This window comes from Nymphalis io, chromosome 9 (assembly GCF_905147045.1).
Source record: "Nymphalis io chromosome 9, ilAglIoxx1.1, whole genome shotgun sequence".
In the NCBI taxonomy this organism is placed as follows: Eukaryota; Metazoa; Arthropoda; class Insecta; order Lepidoptera; family Nymphalidae; genus Nymphalis; species Nymphalis io.
Window position 1 is genome coordinate 13,545,858 of NC_065896.1, and position 19,912 is coordinate 13,565,769.

General features: G+C 33.6%; 1 protein-coding gene across 1 annotated transcript in view; it reads left to right on the forward strand.

Moving 5' to 3' along the window:
• Positions 1-1,629: 1,629 nt before the first annotated feature.
• LOC126770697 (uncharacterized) overlaps positions 1,630-19,912 on the forward strand; it is a 43,475-nt gene continuing 25,192 nt past the window's right edge. The window contains exon 1 of the mRNA XM_050490199.1: positions 1,630-1,919. Within this exon, the coding sequence (XP_050346156.1) occupies positions 1,680-1,919 (240 nt within the window). The 5' untranslated portion in view covers positions 1,630-1,679. The remainder of the gene's footprint in view (positions 1,920-19,912) is intronic.

The following is a 19,912-nucleotide window of genomic DNA, read 5'->3' on the forward strand; positions in this document are numbered from 1 at the left end:
AGTTAGTTAACTTATATAAATTATTTAAAAAACCTTTTTAAATCATGGTCGTGCAATAAAGAGAAGAATGACGCATCCGTTGCATGCGTTATATCGACATGATCCCGCAGCCTTTCCGGTGTCTCCCGAAGGTAGCCATCGTAGTTTTTCTGTGGGAAAAAAATCCAAGAATGGGTAAGGTTCCAAATCGTATTGCTATCTTATATGCTATGTATATGTGTATGCTTATATATTATTTATTAAATTAAATTTATAATTATATTAATCAACGGATTCTGAGTGCTCGCACGTTTTTTTTGTTAATTATCATTTTCTCCACAGATATGTGCGTCCGTGGCTTGTTTTCTAAATATTAATTGAATTTTTGCTCCAAATTTAAAATTCTTAAAAATAAATAGCTATGTACTCATGTACTTCAGCGGCTTAAACCATTAAATACTAAAATTATTCTACGCTGCATTCATTATTCTAGTTTTCTACACATATTTACAATTTTTTTTATCCAAATTAATGGTTCCCCGTACTTCACTCGCTTTGCTTCAAAAAAGGGTCTGTACTTTTTTGGCCATTTCCATGTTGCAATTCCTAACCTCAACAGTCTAAGCCTTCCGAGTGAAGAGAGCGATTCTACCAACATGTTATGTCACTTGTGCCTGTAGTTACACTAGCTCGCTCACCGTTCGAACCGAACAACAACGATATTATTGATAGTATTGCTGTTTGGCGGTAGAATATATGACGAGTGGTGAATCCCTTGAAACTTGGTTTTACAAGTTTATCTTTCAACTTTAAGCGCTTAAACATTACTTGTAATTGTTTTATCAAAACACATTTACTGTCGACGTAACTGATATTCTTTAAATTATTTACCGCCGCAGTAATCATTAAAAACCAAACGAAAAAATATTTGACAGTAAACAGTAACTGCGATTGAAAACAAATTTCTCGTAAAATACAATAGAATACGTAATATATAATGTTTACTATGTTATTTATATTTGTCTGTCTGTGCGTTGAACCGATGAACTGGTTCAATGTTCATCCGGGTATATGAGCCACGTTATCCTTCCAAGCGTGATTTAACCGTTAATATTTATTTAAAGATATTTCTGATAGTTAGTAATTATGAATCGTTATGATTATATTTTGCGTCATCATTATCACTTATTTATATTACATTCAATTGTTTATGTGTTTTGAAATATTGTTTTTAACAGAAGGTCATTTATAAATTTAACTCTTTTATGTAATGCAGTCCTACAATAGGTTAAATATAAGCCAAAAATATTTGCTTGTATTGGTATCTAATAGGTTGTCGAAAATGTCATGATTTTAGAAATTGATTAAGTTTGATACCTAAGTTTAAGTTGAGGCTTTGCGTTTGTTAGGAATAATTTAAAAATGAATATTGCCAGCATGTGTGTTCAAAAACATTGAACGTAGTTACGACATATCATTAACGTAACTAGAGTGACACGTAAAAGCATTCTTGACAGTGCCCCAAGCTTTGGTTGCGAGGCACGGAGAGCGCGCGGCCTTGTAGCGACCACCACCGTCAGGGCGGGGGCGCCTATGTTTGCGGCCGGTCTCGACGGCTTCGCCACTCGTACTGCGGTGATCATCCGACCAACGCGCTTTTTCGAACACGAACGGAGATGACAGTTTGATTTTTTTTAATCATGTGGTTTTGGTTTCTTTGCGTGGCTTCGGCCGCGGTGTATTCGGTCGACGGCGCGGGCGCCGGTGCCGCCCGCCTCGTATGTTACGTTGAAGGCGCGCGCGCATCCGATTTTGCCGAGTGCACGCATCTCGTGTACGCGGGCGACGCGAGAGGAGATAAACTAGACTCTCTGCTGAAGGAATATAGGAAAGATAACCCAAGAACCAAGATATTGCTGCGTGTGACCGAAGCTGATAAGGTAAGTGTTCCATTTATCAGATCATTTCGTTTCAATGTTTTATGGTTGTATCGTTCATGTTTATAAATTGCGTAAGCTTATTAATAAAACATAAGGTAAAAATCAAAGAAAATTTCGAACTCTTGGATTAACGTATCGCCTTTATATGTTAAGCGATAAAAATGTGATATGATATACAAAATACATTCCCCAGGGAACACTTAAAATTTGTAATATTTAAAAACTTACATAAAAAGACGAAATAATCTCAAAAAGTAGATTTATGTCGAATAATTAAAATAACAACTAGTTCCATAAAATCATTTCTTAAGGAAATATAAAATTAATATTATTATTAAAAAGAAAGACATTCATTTTTAAAATTTTAGTACTTGAATTTGGAATCAAATGGAAAAGTTAAAAATTGACGTTAGTAATATCTTTAACATTGACATGTCTATTATCTACTCATTAAGACAAACGGTAAAAGTGAACAACAACAGAGAGAGATAATGTTTAGCGCCAAGTTTTATAAAGGTGAACTAACACTATCCTTTTGCGAAATGTGACATATGAACTCATTCGATCTGGATTCAGTATTACGACTATAATAGTCGAACGCTAACTTTTCTCACCAGAATTCAGAAACTAATTGTTCATATTACTTACTAATTTCGCCGTGTAATTCCGTTTGTGTGAAAAATTAACGTGAGAACTCAACGTTGCTTATATTTTATATTTATGACAAATTAAAATATAGTAACTATATTATTATCATAATAATCAATTAATCAGTTTTGTAAAATTAGTAACTACCTAAAATCCTATTATGTTTAATTAATTCGTTTTATTTAATGACGGGCATATGGGCCACCTGTTAGTAAGTGGTCACCAATGTCACCATAAACATTGGCATTGCAAGAAATGTTAACCATCGCTTACATCACCCGTGCGTCACCAATCTTGGTAACTAAGATGTTATGGCCCTTGTGCTTAATTACACTGGCTTACTCACCCTTCAAACCGGAATACAACAATACCAAGTACTGCTGTTTTGCGGTAGAATATCTGATGAGTGGGTGGTACCTACCCAGACGAGCTTGCACAAAGCTCTACCACTAGTAAAAATAATATTTGTTCCTACAAGTAGAGAACTGATGTTTTTATCTCTGTATTGTATTTCACTGCCATTCTTACTGGTGTTATATGACCGGAGCCCACGAATGGGCTTACAGAAACATGAGTCCTAAACGTTTTTCTAACACAAGAGACTGATAAATATACTCTGCTATCCCTCGCATTTCTCCCTATTAAAGTTGAAATTTTCAAAAATCCTCTTATTGGAACGTACGCAACGTTATATGTTCTAAATTTCTTTCTAAGGTAGCAGTGGCAGAATGTGTGTTAACAGTCAATTGGAACAAAGGATTTTATGTGATAAGATTCCTTGGGGACTGGGCTTAATTTGTATTAATAATTATAAGAAAGTAATACATCCACTTTGAATAAAGAATGAACGACAAATCTCTTTTAACTAAATTTAAAAACCTATCAAATACATTTAGAGAGAATTTATGCTAAAAAACTGTGCTGTTAGTGTGAAAGTTGGCTCGGCCTGTTGTTAATTACTTCCATTGTAAGCTCTGTTGTAATGCTAATGAAGTTACAGGCACCTTGCTTACGTAATTAGTGACCGAAAAGAGAAATGAAACAGAAAACATCTTTCAAGTGTTTTTTAATTAGTCTAGATGCTGGCACTTATCTTATCTCCTGGATAAGGTTTAAAGTGTATACCGTCACGCTGCTCCAATACGACTTGGCGAACACGTGGAACAGAATCTAACGCAAATACAGATTTGTTTACGTTGTTTTTCTTTACCAGCTTGCAGTAATAAAACAAATGACTAGTCTACAAATGTCTCACGGTTGGGTTAATGGCTACTCTCCTTGCTGAGGAGAACGCTTGCTGCTTACGCGGTTCCACCTACACACATGTAAAAGTTTCCATCCAACACATCCATGTTCCCTCGCCATTATTTCCTTCGTCCTCGAGCATGAGTAGAACTATTAATTTGGGCAGTCAGCGGTGCATGGCTCGGATTTGAACCTGCGAGCTTCGATTAAACTTTAAATGAAGATAAACATAAGTTTAACATAAGTTTACAAATTGTCGTATACAATATTGTTATTGCTGTATTTTTCTCATCGCGATGACATTTACCAGCACGAGTTAAATTACTACTAAATATATAAATTGTTTTATTGACAATATTTTTATTTAATTCGTCAATTAAGTTAATTTAAGTATGATTGAGTCGCAAAAATTTCACATCCGAAATAAGGTCTCTGACTTTCGCAATCACGCACTTTAACATTTAAAATCGTGTGAAAACCCGACGAAAATGATATCGACTGACTTATTTAAAATTATTCACAACGACGGGATATTTAATTCCGTCGTATTATCAGCTTTATATTAATTGTTATAAGAGCACACACAGACATGTGGATTGTAGAGGTAACTTTGTATAGACCAGTGACGTCATTAGTCGTTGACTCCATTCCCAGGTACTCGACCTCGCGAGGCGCGCCGGAAAACAGGTGTAGTCTTACGTAAAAGTATTGCACATGTGTTTGTGTGTGTGTGACAAGTCAGCACTTATAACACTGTACTTCAAATTTATTCCTTTGCCTTGTTTCGGATTAAAAATGAATTAAAATCTAAAGATTTTGTAAGGAATATAAAAAAAAAACATCTAAAATTTACATTTAAATTTAGAAAAGTCATGTTTTAGTTAAGTAAGCATTAAGTTCTAATTTAACTGCACTTATGTGTGTGTTACTGTAATTTTATTAATTAATGATTTTAAACTTACGTTGTATTTGTATTATCATGACAACAACAGATGAGAAATATAAGTAATATTTGTCGTATTATTGTCATGCAGACAATGCTAGTATAGAATGTTATATATTATTCTTCTACAAACATTTATGAAATTTTTGCTATCTTTCCTGTGGTTGCCGGTATAAAATATAAGAATACGAATAATTAAATAATCATTATTCTCTGTATATTACACAATTGTGAAATATACGTTAAGAAAACTTTTCAGTATTTAAATAATGGAAAAGGATGGCAATGTTTTCAGAAATAAAACTGAATACATTAAATATGTCAAAAAACTCTTCGTTTAAAATTTATTATCAATGACTCCGCTAATCATTAATATTTTATGACGATTATAATGAAGATTAGTTAAACAACACTGTTTCATTCGATTATCAAATTAATGATGACAAACATGACTAAACACTTAATCTTAAAAAAGTGTAAATAGTTTATTTTTATTTATAATTTTTTTGGTATTGTTTTTCTTGGAAGGCTTGGAACGTATTTGGCTTATGTTATTCATATGTAAATTAATTAATGTCTGAACTACAAATTATATGCATATAATGTTTAAATTATTTGCATTGGGCGGATGTCTAGTGCCTCAGATTTGACGTATATTGCTGTTTTTGTATAATTATGTCACTTGTCTATTAATGGCTTTAGGTTACTAGTTTTGCCCATATTGGGAAAAGCTATTAATATGATTTTGGCTGTTTAAATGTTGGCGTTTTGTTTAATTGTTAAACTTACAGTTTTCGAGCACTGCTTTTTGGATTGATAAAAAATATAGACGAAATTAAATTTGCTCACCCATCAAACCGAAACGCAGCCATACAAAGTAATGTATTAACAGTTGGATATAATAATTGCGCTCTTGCAATTTTGGTACACGTCTTGTCTAACAAAATTATTGCTTTTTTAAATGTAATAATAACAATAATGTTCTCCAGACCGACTTCGGCCACGGCGGCCAATCTCAAGAGAAATTAGCCAACTACGCATTAGGTATTATAGTGCACAAGTGTGTGCGCAAACATAGGTGCACTCTCTATTCCCTAATTCTCATAATCCGATAGGACGGCAATCCGACACGACCGGAAAGAGTTCAGGTGCAGGACCAACGGCTTTACGTGCTTTCTGAGGCACGGGAGTGTACACACTTCCAACTTCCAGACTCAGAGCTGCTACTGGGAATTTTCTTATTGGCCCGATCTGGGAATTGAACCCAGGAGTTCCGGGTCTGCGGCCTTACATCAAGCCACTAGACCAACGAGGCAGTTTTTTAAATGTATTACTATTTTAAAATAGTTCAACATTGTTTGTGAAAAATATATATTAGAATATATTAATTGCATCATTAGGTATAAATCATTCATCGAATGAAAGAAATATCGCAGTTCATTTAAATATATATACAATTTTTGTCCAGTCAAATTGATTATGAAAACACTCGTAAAAACGGCGGTGCTTCTATGGACGTCGTGTGTAATTGAGTTATTTGTAACACTAACGACGTCTTATTTCAAGGAACTTCTAATATTCTTAAATTATCGTCCAATTAACCATTATATGTCCATATTCTATTATAGTATTTTTTTCACGCTGAAAATACCTATTTATGCGTTTCCCCCACGTGAATAGGGCCATGCAGCGCCGGCGAGCCCTACGCATCTTATGTGGTATCTTAGAGGGTATTCCGGCGTTTGGCTGGTTTTTTAAGAAACCAGCGGTATCTACTCATCAAATATTCTACTGCAAAACAGCAGTACTTGGTATTGTTGTGTTCCGATTTGAAGGGTGAGTGAGCCAGTGTAATTACAGGCACAAGGGACATAACATCTTAGTTCCCAAGGTTGGTGGCGCATTGGTGATGTAAGCGATGGTTAACATTTCTTACAATGCCAATGTCTAAGGGCGATTGGTGACCACTTACCATCAGGTGGCCCATATGCTCGTCCGCCTTCCTATTCTATAAAAAAAAACTCCGTCTGCTGGGAGGAACCACGGGATCGCTTACGCACGCTACCGTGATGCCCTGACGGTTGGTGTTGTGATAAAGCACTTTGATATATTTTAACTATATGGTTCACCTCATGTGTGGATGGCGTTTTTATACTATTAGCGAATACAAATATTGTTGGATGAACTAAGCGATATCGCTTAGCCAAGTGGAGTGCCACCCCAAGATTTTGCGACATGAATAATCTGAACTCAAGTTTTATAGTCGTTTAATTCAAATTTTATATTAAAATATTTTACATCGTTTTAAAAATCCTTTTCACAAGCTTTATGTAATAGTTTCTCAATTGAAAGTATTTTTTTCATTGTCACTTTTACAAAGGCCTACATAAAAGAGGTCTATAAATTATATTTTTACTACAACTTTCTCTAAGACTCTATGGTAACCGCTTCGTAACTTATCTCTATATCTCTATGGAATGCTTGTTTTAAAAGATATAATCTTTATATCGATTGTAATTGTAATGCCTTTATATGAAATCAATGATTTGAAGAATGCAATTAATAACGAAAAGCGCCAGTACAACCGGTCATGGTCTTGTTCAGAAATGGAATGGAATTCAAATTAATAAAAATATATGTTAAAAAAAATTTTTAGTATAAAAAATAAGTTATAATAATAAAATACTTCATTGACAAATATATATATTTTTAAAGCTATAGAATTATTAAAGAGTTATATAAATAGGCGGTTTTGTTGCTAAAAAGTTTCGATATTTACAATTAAATGATAATTTAGCGGAAAAAAATGGTATATTAGTTATACGTGTCATAAGCTGTTTATTTGATTAATGTTCGTTTGATACAAATATTATGTAAATTATTTGAATAATGCTTCCTGAATTTGGCGTATTAGGTAAACCGGGTAATTTATATCACATCCGTATGCATCTATAAAAAAAACGAATGTCGCCAAATATACATAACATATACATACAAGGACGTCATTTATCTATTTTTTTTCTTTAATCCGTGACATTGGCATAATAAATTATGCATAACTACCTCGTTGGTCTAGTGGCTTGATGTAAGGCCGCAGACCCGGAGGTCCTGGGTTCAATTCCCAGGTCGGGCCAATAAAAAGTTATTGAGTTTTTCTGTAAGAAAATTCTCAGTAGCAGCCCGGAGTCTGGATGTTGGAAGTGTGTACACTCCCATGCCTCGGAAAGCACGTAAAGCCGTTGGTCCTGCGCCTGAACTCTTTCCGGTCCTGTCGGATTGCCGTCCCATCGGATTATGAGAGTTACGGAATAGAGAGTGAACCTGTGTTTGCGCAAACACTTGTGCACTATAATATCTCCTACGTAGTTGGCTAATCTCTCTTGAGATTGGCCGCCGTGGCCGAAATCGGTCTGGAGGACATTATAAATTATGCGTGTTATAAAATAATTATATACGATTAAATAAATATATATATATATATTTTTTTTTTTTTTTTTTTTTTTTTTTTTTTTTTTTTTTTTTTTTTTTTTTTTTTTTATAGAATAGGAAGGCGGGCGAGCATATGGGCCACCTGATGGTAAGTGGTCACCAACGCTCTTAGACATTGGCATTGTAAGAAATGTCAACCATCGCTTACATATCCAATGCGCCACCAACCTTGGGAACTAAGATTTTATGTCCCTTGTGCCTGTAATTACACTGGCTCACTCACCCTTCAAACCGGAACACAACAATATCAAGTATTGCTGTTTTGCGGTAGAATATCTGATGAGTGGGTGGTACCTACCCAGACGAGCTTGCACAAAGCCCTACCACCAGTGAATATATATATATATATATATATATATATATATATATATATATATATATATATATATATATTATATATATATACATATACACATATATATACATAGACATATTACATAATATTACTACGTTTTGCATCCTTTATTTGCAACATTGTGAGGCTTAAATTTTCGTGCACGTGGTAGATGTGAACAGCTTAAGCGAAAAAGAAAATTAAAAGTAAACAAAAGTCTTAACAGAACGGAGCTCAATTCGCTCGAATCAGATTCAGACTTTATGAAACCGAGATAGCCCAGCGGTTAGAACGCGTGAATTTTAAGATCGCGGAATCAAACCCAGGATGACACCACTGAATGTATTCATTCATTTGTGCTTATAATTTATCTCGTACTCGGCGGTGACGGAAAACAGCTTGAGGAAACCTGCATATGTCTAATTTCACTAAAATTTTTCCTCTAAATTAGAGAAGTGGTGGAGTACGCTCGAAACCTTCTCCCCAATCTACTTTTGACATTACTTATCTACGTTCACTTACATAATTTTTATACGACAACATATATACTGAAGTTATATATTTTATTTTTCCTTTTGTTTTTGGCGAGTCTCGAAGAACGCAATATCTCTGATCTAACGATAATACTCTAAATAATTAATAACAAAACAACGAACTTCACGCTTTTAAGCGGAAAACTGACTTAATGACTTAAAAACAAAAGCCGCATGAAGCCATTAATATCAATGATTCATTCGTGCATTATTTTTGGGCCTTGGACTGTGTGTGTCAAGGTCGATCGTTATGTGTTTGACATATGTGACAGCTCTCTCTCAGACTCGGAATGCGGTTCGGTACATTCTTATTGTCATGTTATGTTGTCGTGTCGTAAACTGGATCTTTAATGTAAATTGATGAATCAAAACACTTCGCGATAGCATGTTTTTGTTTTTGAAAATTTTTGATGTGATCCTACTTATATAAAACCGATAGCTACTTAGATAAAATTGATAGGTAAACGAGAACTGAGAGTGAATTTCAAGAATGCGTCACTACACGTCACATTTATGAGACAGAAGAAAGATATGACGTAGGGAGAAAGAGACCGATATATTTAAAGATTTTTACTTTTATCTTATATAAAAGAATATGAAAACTAAGGACTCACAATGTTACAAAAAGTAAAAATATTAAGTAATCCACATGTAAATACATCCTCAGAAAATTATTTAAAAATAGAAATAATTAAGTGTGTTATGCTTCGATTACTTAAATGCATACCGAGTATACAGCTTACTCATCATGTTTTTGCAACATTGTGATATTTGCAAATTCCATCATATACGAATTATATTAATAAAATTGTCATAAACTTAATAATAAGCAAATAGTCACTACTGTGTCTATTTGTTTATACTTACTTTACTAAGTAGAAAAGCTTTTATGTAAGCATAGAAATGTTGTTTAAGTTTCATCTGTTTGTACTTTATTAAATATTGATATGCAATTTTAATTGCTATCCAATTCCTCAACGCTCAAATTAAATCAACGTCAAAATGAAATTAACTAGTTTGTCTTTCTGAATATATTAATTTCAATGACCATTGGTCGGTTGCAGCCGACGGCGCTGCAGGCGACCAATCACCATTCAGATTAAAGCTAAATTAGTTAATCTTCATTTGAACAGCGATTCAGCAATAAGAAGCTATTCTATACTACAAAAAAAAATAACTACAAAAAAAACTGTTATGCTACCTTATTTTTTATTTCTCAAAGATGAACTAGCAAATGAGGCACCAGATGTCAAGTTATCACCACGCTGTGAAACAGCACCGATGTCTATGGCGGAATTACGGTTATATCTATAAATCATTCTACTAAAGTTAGTGGAACTTTAGGAATTAAGAAGTTATATCCCTAATGCCTGGCTTACTCACCCTTCAAACTTATCCCTATATGTCTTGTTGACTTATCATCAGATGGCCCATTTGTCAGTCTGCCAACCCATTACAATAAAAACACCTTTGCAAAACGTCGTAAAATATATGGTCATTTCGAAATATCTCCTACACCCAGATCACTAATTTAATGCACACGTGTGTCGGTTTCCTAATAACAACAATCACAAATATTTAAATGAATTTAATATTTAGTCGTAAACCTATAAACACACCCGTAAATTTGTAACTATACAATATATATTTTATCTGATATATGGCGTTCTATATACGACATACGTGGTTCCGTACACGTGCGAATTTCAAAATGTAGCTGTCAACGTGCATTAGAAACACTTAGGGTTGTCTGTGACAGACAGCGTACTGATTTGTCTATGGCAATACCACTATTGTTTCTTTTTATCTGAAGAACAAAGTATTTTTTATTATTAACGTCGTTAAATAATTTTAACTCATATTTTTTTATTTGCTGCTATAAAGGATCGATAGTTACGCTTAAATACAATATGAATTTATTTGTTTATTTAAAGACATTTTTGAATAGAAGTATATTTAAATTTAACTTTAATAATATGGCAACCCTGACTGATATATGAGGCCCCAAGTAAACAGGTCCACTTTAATGACATTATTTACAATTTACTTATGAAAGTGCACAATTTAACTTACTATGCTTCGAAATCTCAATAATTAATTGAATCTACACTTAAATTTATTTGAAAATACGCGCCTCTGATCCATATGAGGCGATATGGAGCAAGAGGTAGACTTAATGACTTTATATGTCGTGCTGACTCATTCTATGAGCTGTTATAAAACAAATGTGTCACGTTTTATATATTTTTATATAATTAGGTTATCATTTGTTGTTTATTTCCACGTACTATTATTATTGGTGTCGCACCTAAATCTTGACCAATCACGGGTTCAACGATCAACTCAATTATTTTTAAGTGTTTTTACGTACTCGTGAGGAAATCTATTTGCGCCGAATTAAAATATGTCACAGGATTATGCTCCAAACCGTACTGCAGCGTGGTGTGTTTTGATTCAAACCTTATCCTGAAGAGGAGAGGAAGCCTTCGACCAGCAGTGGACCATTTAAGAGCTGCTGCTTTGACATTGATTATTCCAATAGTTTTTAGAATCTGTGCGCGATTAAAAGGTTAAATGACATTAAAATCCAATGTAATACTAAATGGACTTATTGTGGGTTAAAACGAAAGCTTGAACTTATTACTCATAAATAAATATAAGAAGTGGTTTTACGAGTAAAGGACAAGTGTTACGTAACGTGCAATAAATTGCATTAAGCTTTATTTGTAACGACTTTGGCGCTCTGATAACACGCCGCTAGTTCAACCGAGTTGATAAAGCCACTATTGTATCAGAAATAATACATTATTTCTATATGTGTAATATTATACTTGACATATGGGATTTCTCATAATGTTTTATTTTATCACCGAACACTGATTATAATTGACCATAAGAAACTTATTTATGCATCATCGGATTTGAACCCGCTAACTTCAGTTAAGATTGATATATGCTGTCTAATGAGTCATCTTAGCGTTGTGTTTTAAAAAAATTTTCTTTAGTGACTTTCGCGCAACGTTGAAATCGTTAATGTACTGTGAAACTATATAAAGCCGCAGATCCGGAGGTCCTGTGTTCTATTCCCAGATTGGGCCAATAAAAAGTTATTGGATTTTTCTGTCAGAAAATTCTCAGTAGCAGCCCGAAGTCGTGAAATTGGAAGTGTGTAACACTCTCGTGCCTCAGACCGGTCGTATCGTGTTTCCGGTCGTGTCGGATTGCCCTCCCATAGGATTACGAGAGTTAGGGAAAAAAGGGTGCACCTGTGTTTGCGCACACACTTGTGCACTATAATATCTCTTGCGTAGTTGGTAGATTACTAATCTCCCTTGTGATTGGCCGCCGTGGCCGAAATCTTTTGCGTTTCGTTTTGAAGTGAGTAAGCCAGTGTAACTTTACGCTCAAGAGACATCTTAGTTCCCAAGATTGGTGGCGTATTTGCGATTTGAGGAACGTTTAATTTTTGTTACAACGCCAAAGCCGAACGTCGGTAGTGACTTCCCACGAGGTGGCCATTTCCACGTAGCCCTACGTACTTTATACACTATAATCGTACTTATAAAGTATTTGTTTAATATTGAATAAAGTATTTAAGTTAAGATTATGATTTTTTGATACATGGGGTAGAATGTATAAATACATAATTATTCTATATTTACATAAAATTTTGACCTGTGGTGTGGTTTTGTGCCCGATTAGTGGATGCCACAATAGGGTGTAATCGATTTATTCTACCCCGAAGAGTTAAAAACTTTCCATTGCTGTTATACGAATTGAAAGGTGATCCAATGTTTTCACAGGTGCAAGGGTATCTTAGCCTCGGTAGTTAACGCGATCTCGGTGACAGCGACGGACGGTCGTGAATATTTCTTATCGTGCGAATGTCTGTGGTTGTTACACCACCACCTTATTAGACTATTACCACTTAATTAGACTATTTTATTTGTTTTTTTTTTTGCTCTTTAGATATCGTTTGAGTTTCCGTTCTGTGTTCAAATAACAAACGTCTATGCATTAGTCGAATGATAATTCTGAAGTTTAGATAAATATCACACTTATAAATATTTAATACCGTATGAATGGTGAAACCAATCCCATATTTTGTCAATCTTTTATTTTAGTTTTATTGTAAGACATTTCTGTCGCGCACCGATTTATCGGAGTAGCACAGCGCCATGGTCACCTTAAAACTCGTCTGATTAAAACGATTTCGATTGATAACACGCAACATCCAACGCGAGGTCAACCTTAACGGCGTCCGTGGTGCAAATTTATGTAACTCATAATTGTGTAAATTAGAACACATTATGAAATAGGCATTTTTGAAACATAATATTATGGAATACTTAATAAAATGTGAATAACGTGATGAATTTCCATATATGCATATATAGCATATGTACTTCTGGACTATCATATGCACTCTCCAGCATAGTTGAGTAAACGCTTGAGAAAATTATACTTACAATAACACCTCTTCGTATCTTTTACTAGCTGCACCGCACGGTATCATCATCGTTAAACGTTACTCCCTCTGTGGATCGTAGCGTGTTTTTAAATAGACTATATAAATGCGATATATAACGCTAAATTGAAAAAGTATTTTTTCAAATAAAAAATCCACAAATAATCTTGGCCACATCTTCCTCGTCAAAATATTCCTCAGACATTATTCAATGAGAACTGGTATTCTGTAGAAAGTAATTGATATTTTGATTGATGACCTCGCGCAGTGTTGAAAATTTAAGCATTTAATTTGATATTCATATTAACAACTTATATTTAAGCTACTAGTTAGAAATTCGATTGAAATTATCGATTATATAAGATTATATTATATATTTAGCTAAAACAAACAAATCAAATTATAATAATATTAATATTATAATATTAGAAACTATCCATCATTTAGTATAAATACCTGTTAAGTATGCATCAATCAATATGAGAGACGCTTTGACAGATTAGCGCTGACAATTAAATCAAGCTAAAATGTCGTTATTTTTCCAATTTCTTTTAAATGTCGAATGGGCTACTTTCTGAGTATGATGTTATGTCCCTGTGCCTATAATTACACTGACTTATTTATCTTTCAAACTAGAACACAACAATAGTAAGTATTGCTGTTTCGCGGTAGAATATGTGATGAGTGGCTGACATGTACGTAGACGTCCACCACATACCACCTAGTAGTACCTACCACCAGGTATCCTTGAAATTTTACAAATGCATCTTATAGAAGCGTTAACCCGCGCCAGACGGTGACGGCGTTGTTTAGTCTAGCCGAAGCCGTACCGAAGGAACTATTATTATTAATAATAATATTATGAACACTTTTTCGTTTACTAATAAAACTACAGTTATATACATGGCCATTGTAATGTATAAGACTTTTTATATGTTAGTTTTATAAAAAAACAAAATACTCTGTTATTTGTATTCTTTGATTGCGCAATCCCATAAATATTTAAAAATATTTATGTATATATGTGTAAATTAATCTCGTAAACTATTAAATAACTAATATAGATATCAAATTCTTTAAATATTAAAAAGACCTTACCTTTTAAATACCAAAAGTCACACGAGTCGTACGCCTTGGAGAGCCGAACGTTGATCCAATTACATCGACGTGGCCCCTAAGTGCATAATAATATATAAATTGATAATTTATACGTCCCATATATTATATGGTTCCGTTTGCATGCCACGCCTATATACTAGTGCTATATATGATATATGCAAATGTAAAACACATTCTTTACATGTGTTAAAATCACTTTAAATTTTATTGAAAATGTTCTGTAGGCGATTGCATTGCTATATTATATTATGTTCCACCCACTTGCTTAATGATTATCAAAAAAATTACCACCGGTTCATAAAGACAAACCTTAGATATTGCGGGATATTTACATATATATATATATATATATATATATATATATATATATATATTTACATATATATATATATATATATGTATATTCAAATTTCCAAATTCCTGTGTAAGTACATATTTTGTCATTTAGTTTCGCGATCTTTATATTTCCAATGTATGCTGGCATTTTAAATATCGGCGGGTCTGTGCACTATAGTATGTCTTGCGCAGTTGGGTAGTCTCCCTTGAGAATGGCCGCCGTGGCCGAAATCGGTCAGGACGACACCATCAAGGCTCGAAGGGCTCGTTCAATAAAACCTTGCAACTATTTTCTCCGCGTATTTATCAGTCGTATGGTCTTATCGTAGATCCAGTAGAAAAAAATCTAAATCACTCAAGGTTTGAAAATCCGGTCACCCAAAAATAAGATAAACAGGAGAAATTGCACGTATGCTCGCTCATAATTGCAACAATTTTACGGCTCACAGATTTAGCTTATTAAAAAAGGAGGAGGTTACATATTTGATATATATATCGTTCGTATATTTCTTTATGTATGTTCGCCGATTATTTGAAAACGGCTACACGAACTCAAGTGATTAAAATTTCAGGATATCGAGAAAGTCCATATTTTAGTCAACAATATTTAACTTTCCGCTTTAGCCACTTTAGCCGAGATGGCCCAGTGGTAAGAACACGTGAATCTTAACCGATGATCGTGGGTTCAAGCCCGGGCAAGCACCACTGACTTTTCATGTGCTTAATTTGTAATTATAATTCATCTCGTGCTTTACGGTGAAGGAAAACATCGTGAGGAAACCTGCATGTGCCTAATTTCACTGAAATTCTGCCACATGTGTATTCCACCAACCCGCACTGGAGCAGCGTGGTGGAATAAGCTTCAAACCTTCTCCTCAAAAAAAAAAGGGAGAGGAGGCCTTAGGCCAGCAGTGGGACATTTACAGGCTGTTACTGTTACTGTTACTGTACTGTATTTAACTTTCATTGTTAAGGTTTTTAATTATTTCACACCTAACTATGATAATTTAAACGGCATTGTACTTAAAGATGTATGGACAAAATTGCGTATTATTTTATTTGAAATCGGTTAAGTAAATCATTAGTCATTTAGGCATTACTATATTATATGAGCTTACGTCGAAGCTTACTTAAATAATCCTTATCAAAATTAATAACGATAAAAAAATATTCAAATTTAGCGTTAAACCTTTTTCTGCTAAAACAGTAACACTTAAATTAATTAAGTAATTGGTAAATTAAACATTTTGGGTATGTAGAGCATCTACATAGAATGAATTTCTAAAGGTAATATAAATAATCTTAGTCACTCAGCGTGTTGGAGTATGTTATAAAACTTAATGATCATCGAATACTCAATTTGTAAGATAAACTTAAATAATTTACACATTACATTTTGTTGGTTGTCGCATTATCGATAATATATTATGAATACGTAAGAATAGATTGTTCGTTTATCGGTTTCACACAAAAACTACTAGGCCGACTGAAAAATACTTTGTAATTGTATTTTAAAATGAAAAATACTTCGTACTCGTAGTAAGATGTATCTAGCAATAAAAATCGTAATCATCTTTTTAGCACAGAACCGCGAGACATCGCAAGGGTCTGCACCCATACATATTCCATGAATGCACGACACGTACGAAGCACTCTTGCGTCCTCGTTCCTGATAAGCACCGTAAAGTTCTGGGATACCTTCCGGACCTCCGTTTTCCTTCTACCTACAGCGGATACCTTGAAATCTAGAGTGATGTATAGACTCTTTCTAAACAACCACTCTCTAACTTGGACCGAAGAGTAAAATACGGTTAAGAAAGGTCTGCAAGTCTGTGCCAAAAGCTAAATTATTAGGTGCTCAAAATATCATTCTCATTACAAGCTTTAGGTCGATATTAACTGGTGATATATGACGCACTCAACTTTGTATTTACATTTCTTAATTAAGTAATACAAAAGTGGCGTCACATGAATATAACGTATAATAAATTATATTTGGAATAGGCACATCATGCGAAAACATTTTATTGGTAAATTAAACTTTATAATAATTATAATTTATACTTATTTAACGGCCGTTTGGCAGTATAATGCTGAAGATTGAGTGAGCGAGTGTAGTAATGGAACATGGACCCAGCGGAGAGAAGTATAATGTTATGTTAGCGCATCTATTTTTTATTATATTACAGTATTTATACAATATGAGTAACTCCTTAATTAAATATCTAAAATAATATAATATGACTTTGTTTCTTCTTTAATATAAACCTTTTAGGTACTCTTATTATAAACGACGGATAGCAAGTTTTCTTATTTATTTTAACAATTGTACATGTAACATTTGAAAATGTAATGATTACGGAATGTAGATTATAATTACCCTCAAAGCCTTTCAAAGGCATACAAGCAGTACGTTGATGCGGAAACGTTCGGACTACATATTTTATTATTTATCATAACTTACCAATAACACCTTGATACAAAGTCGGTTAATTATACCACGTACTACATTTATTAATTAAAAAAAACAATCCGCCACAACAGTCTTGGTATTATTTGACGTTTATAAAACTTTAAAAAAAAAGTTTTATAAAAAAATATTTCCAGCATCACTTCTCCGATTTTGATCTTTTGCTAACTTGAAACTTTAAAGTAATTTCAAATTTAATTGAAAGTAATACAATATTATTATGTATTTTAATTTTTATTAGGGTTTAGTAATAATGGAAATCTCAAATAACGAAATGATATAAAACGGTTATTTGTTAATGAAAAATAACAATTGTAGTTAAAATTTATTGTTATTGAAGTCAAAATATAGCGTCGCCTATAAGAATGTAACAGAAAGTGCACACACTGCAGCTATTATTGAAGCTGTTAAATCCGACTCGAAATCCAACGCTTTGATCATCATCTTAATATTATATTACATTAATAATACTCTTGTATGTTGGCAACATTTTAATATTATAATTTTATTATAGCGTTCGTGGGTGAGTAGGGCTGACAACATTAGAAAATATGTTGCTTTTTATATTTATTTTGATTTTTTTTTGCGCGAATTTATGATATGATGATCGTTAGATTTTGTCTTTAAAGGCCATAACACTATATTATATATCTGAGTTACTTAATTAATAGCTGCCTCGTTGGTCCAGTAGCTAGATGTAAGGCCGCAGACACGGAGGTCCTGGGTTCAATTCCCAGGACGGGTCAATAAAAGTTATTGGGATTTTCTGTCAGAAAATTCTCAGTAGCAGCCCGGAGTCTGGAAGTTGGAAGTGTGTAGACTTCCGTGCCTCGGAAAGCACGTTAAGCCTGCGCTTCAACTCTTTCCGGTCGTGTCCTATCGGATTATAAGAGCTAGGGAATAGAGAGTGCACCTGTGTTTGCGCATACACTTGTGCACTATAATATCTCCTGTGCAGGTGGCTAATCTCTCTTGAGATCGGCCGCCGTGGCCGAAATCGGTCTGGAGGACATTATTATTATTATTATATAATTAATGATTACTAAATTTATCTTTACTTTTTAGTAATATTCTGTGGATATAATATAATTTAAAGTGTTCATGTAATCAAAATACATAAATAATTACTTCATCACCACGTCGATGTCTGAAAATCTACAACAGCGCGATTTTTACAAACCACTCTGACATACAGCAACCAATATGACATACAAACCTTCAAGAAAAGAGCGTACTCATTCTTTAAAGACCGGCAACGCACTCGCAAGCTCTCGGGTGTGTTTGTGGAAGTCCGAAGGAAAAATGTTTAAAGACGTGTGTCACGGTGTGTGTAGACCGAGTTACTTTCGCATTTATAATATTAGTATAGATTGACTGTCCGTCAAATTTGCCCTGAAACAAACGTATCTTTCTTATCCAATGATAATTTCCAAGCGCTTAATATGTATACATATTTCACTTTTGCTCCGGCTAGACAAGTCTACGGGCAGCCCTGTGCACCGTGCAGCTAAAACATTAAAATTTCATAATCATATTAAGGTATAGTAAAGATTATACATCTAACAAGTTTGTATATATGTAATTTTTGTGTAATTATTAAAAAGAAACTTTAGTGTTTATTTTGTTTTTGTAGGCAATTTGGAAATTCGCAATTGTCGTAGTTCTTTTTAAGCTTAAATATAATAACATGTTTGCTAGTAAAAAGGTTAATATGGCTATATGGTTATGGTTGGTTGGAATATGGCTATAGCCTGGGCAAGCAATTTTGTCTGTTCATTTATTTAATACGTATTTGTATCATATTTTGTGTTTAGTATTGAAGGAAAACATTCTGAGAAAACCTGCATGTGTCCACCAATAAATATTCACCAAATTGGTGTAATACACATGCACATGCGGATATGATATGTGTGTATTTGTGAATTTAAAAAAAATATTAGAGAACTAATATGTTGCGTGTTTAATTACAATTATACTTTCGTTGTACTGCTAACTCCCCGTCACTTTGCCTCAACTGGTGACAGGTTGCCTCCACGCGATCATAATTTTTAGTCAACTGGCCTTTGTAAACTTTAATTTGTAATAATTTTTTTAGTCCTCAATATTAATTTTTATATAAAACTTAATTAAAGTATTTTATATTTTATCATTTATATTTTAAATATACGTATATAATATTTACTAATATTATATCAGCTGTAAGCACAATTTAAACACAACTTAGATTAACATCCACGTATTCCATGAACTGGACATCTTATTTATTTGTTCTTATTAATCAGTAAAAATATTTGAAGTTTTAATTAAGTATTGAAGCTCTTTGCCAGCTGCTAAAGTGAAATGGCAAACGCTGTGCAAAAATGTATTTTGAAGGCATAATTGACGCCTTAGTAATAAGTAATTTGTTT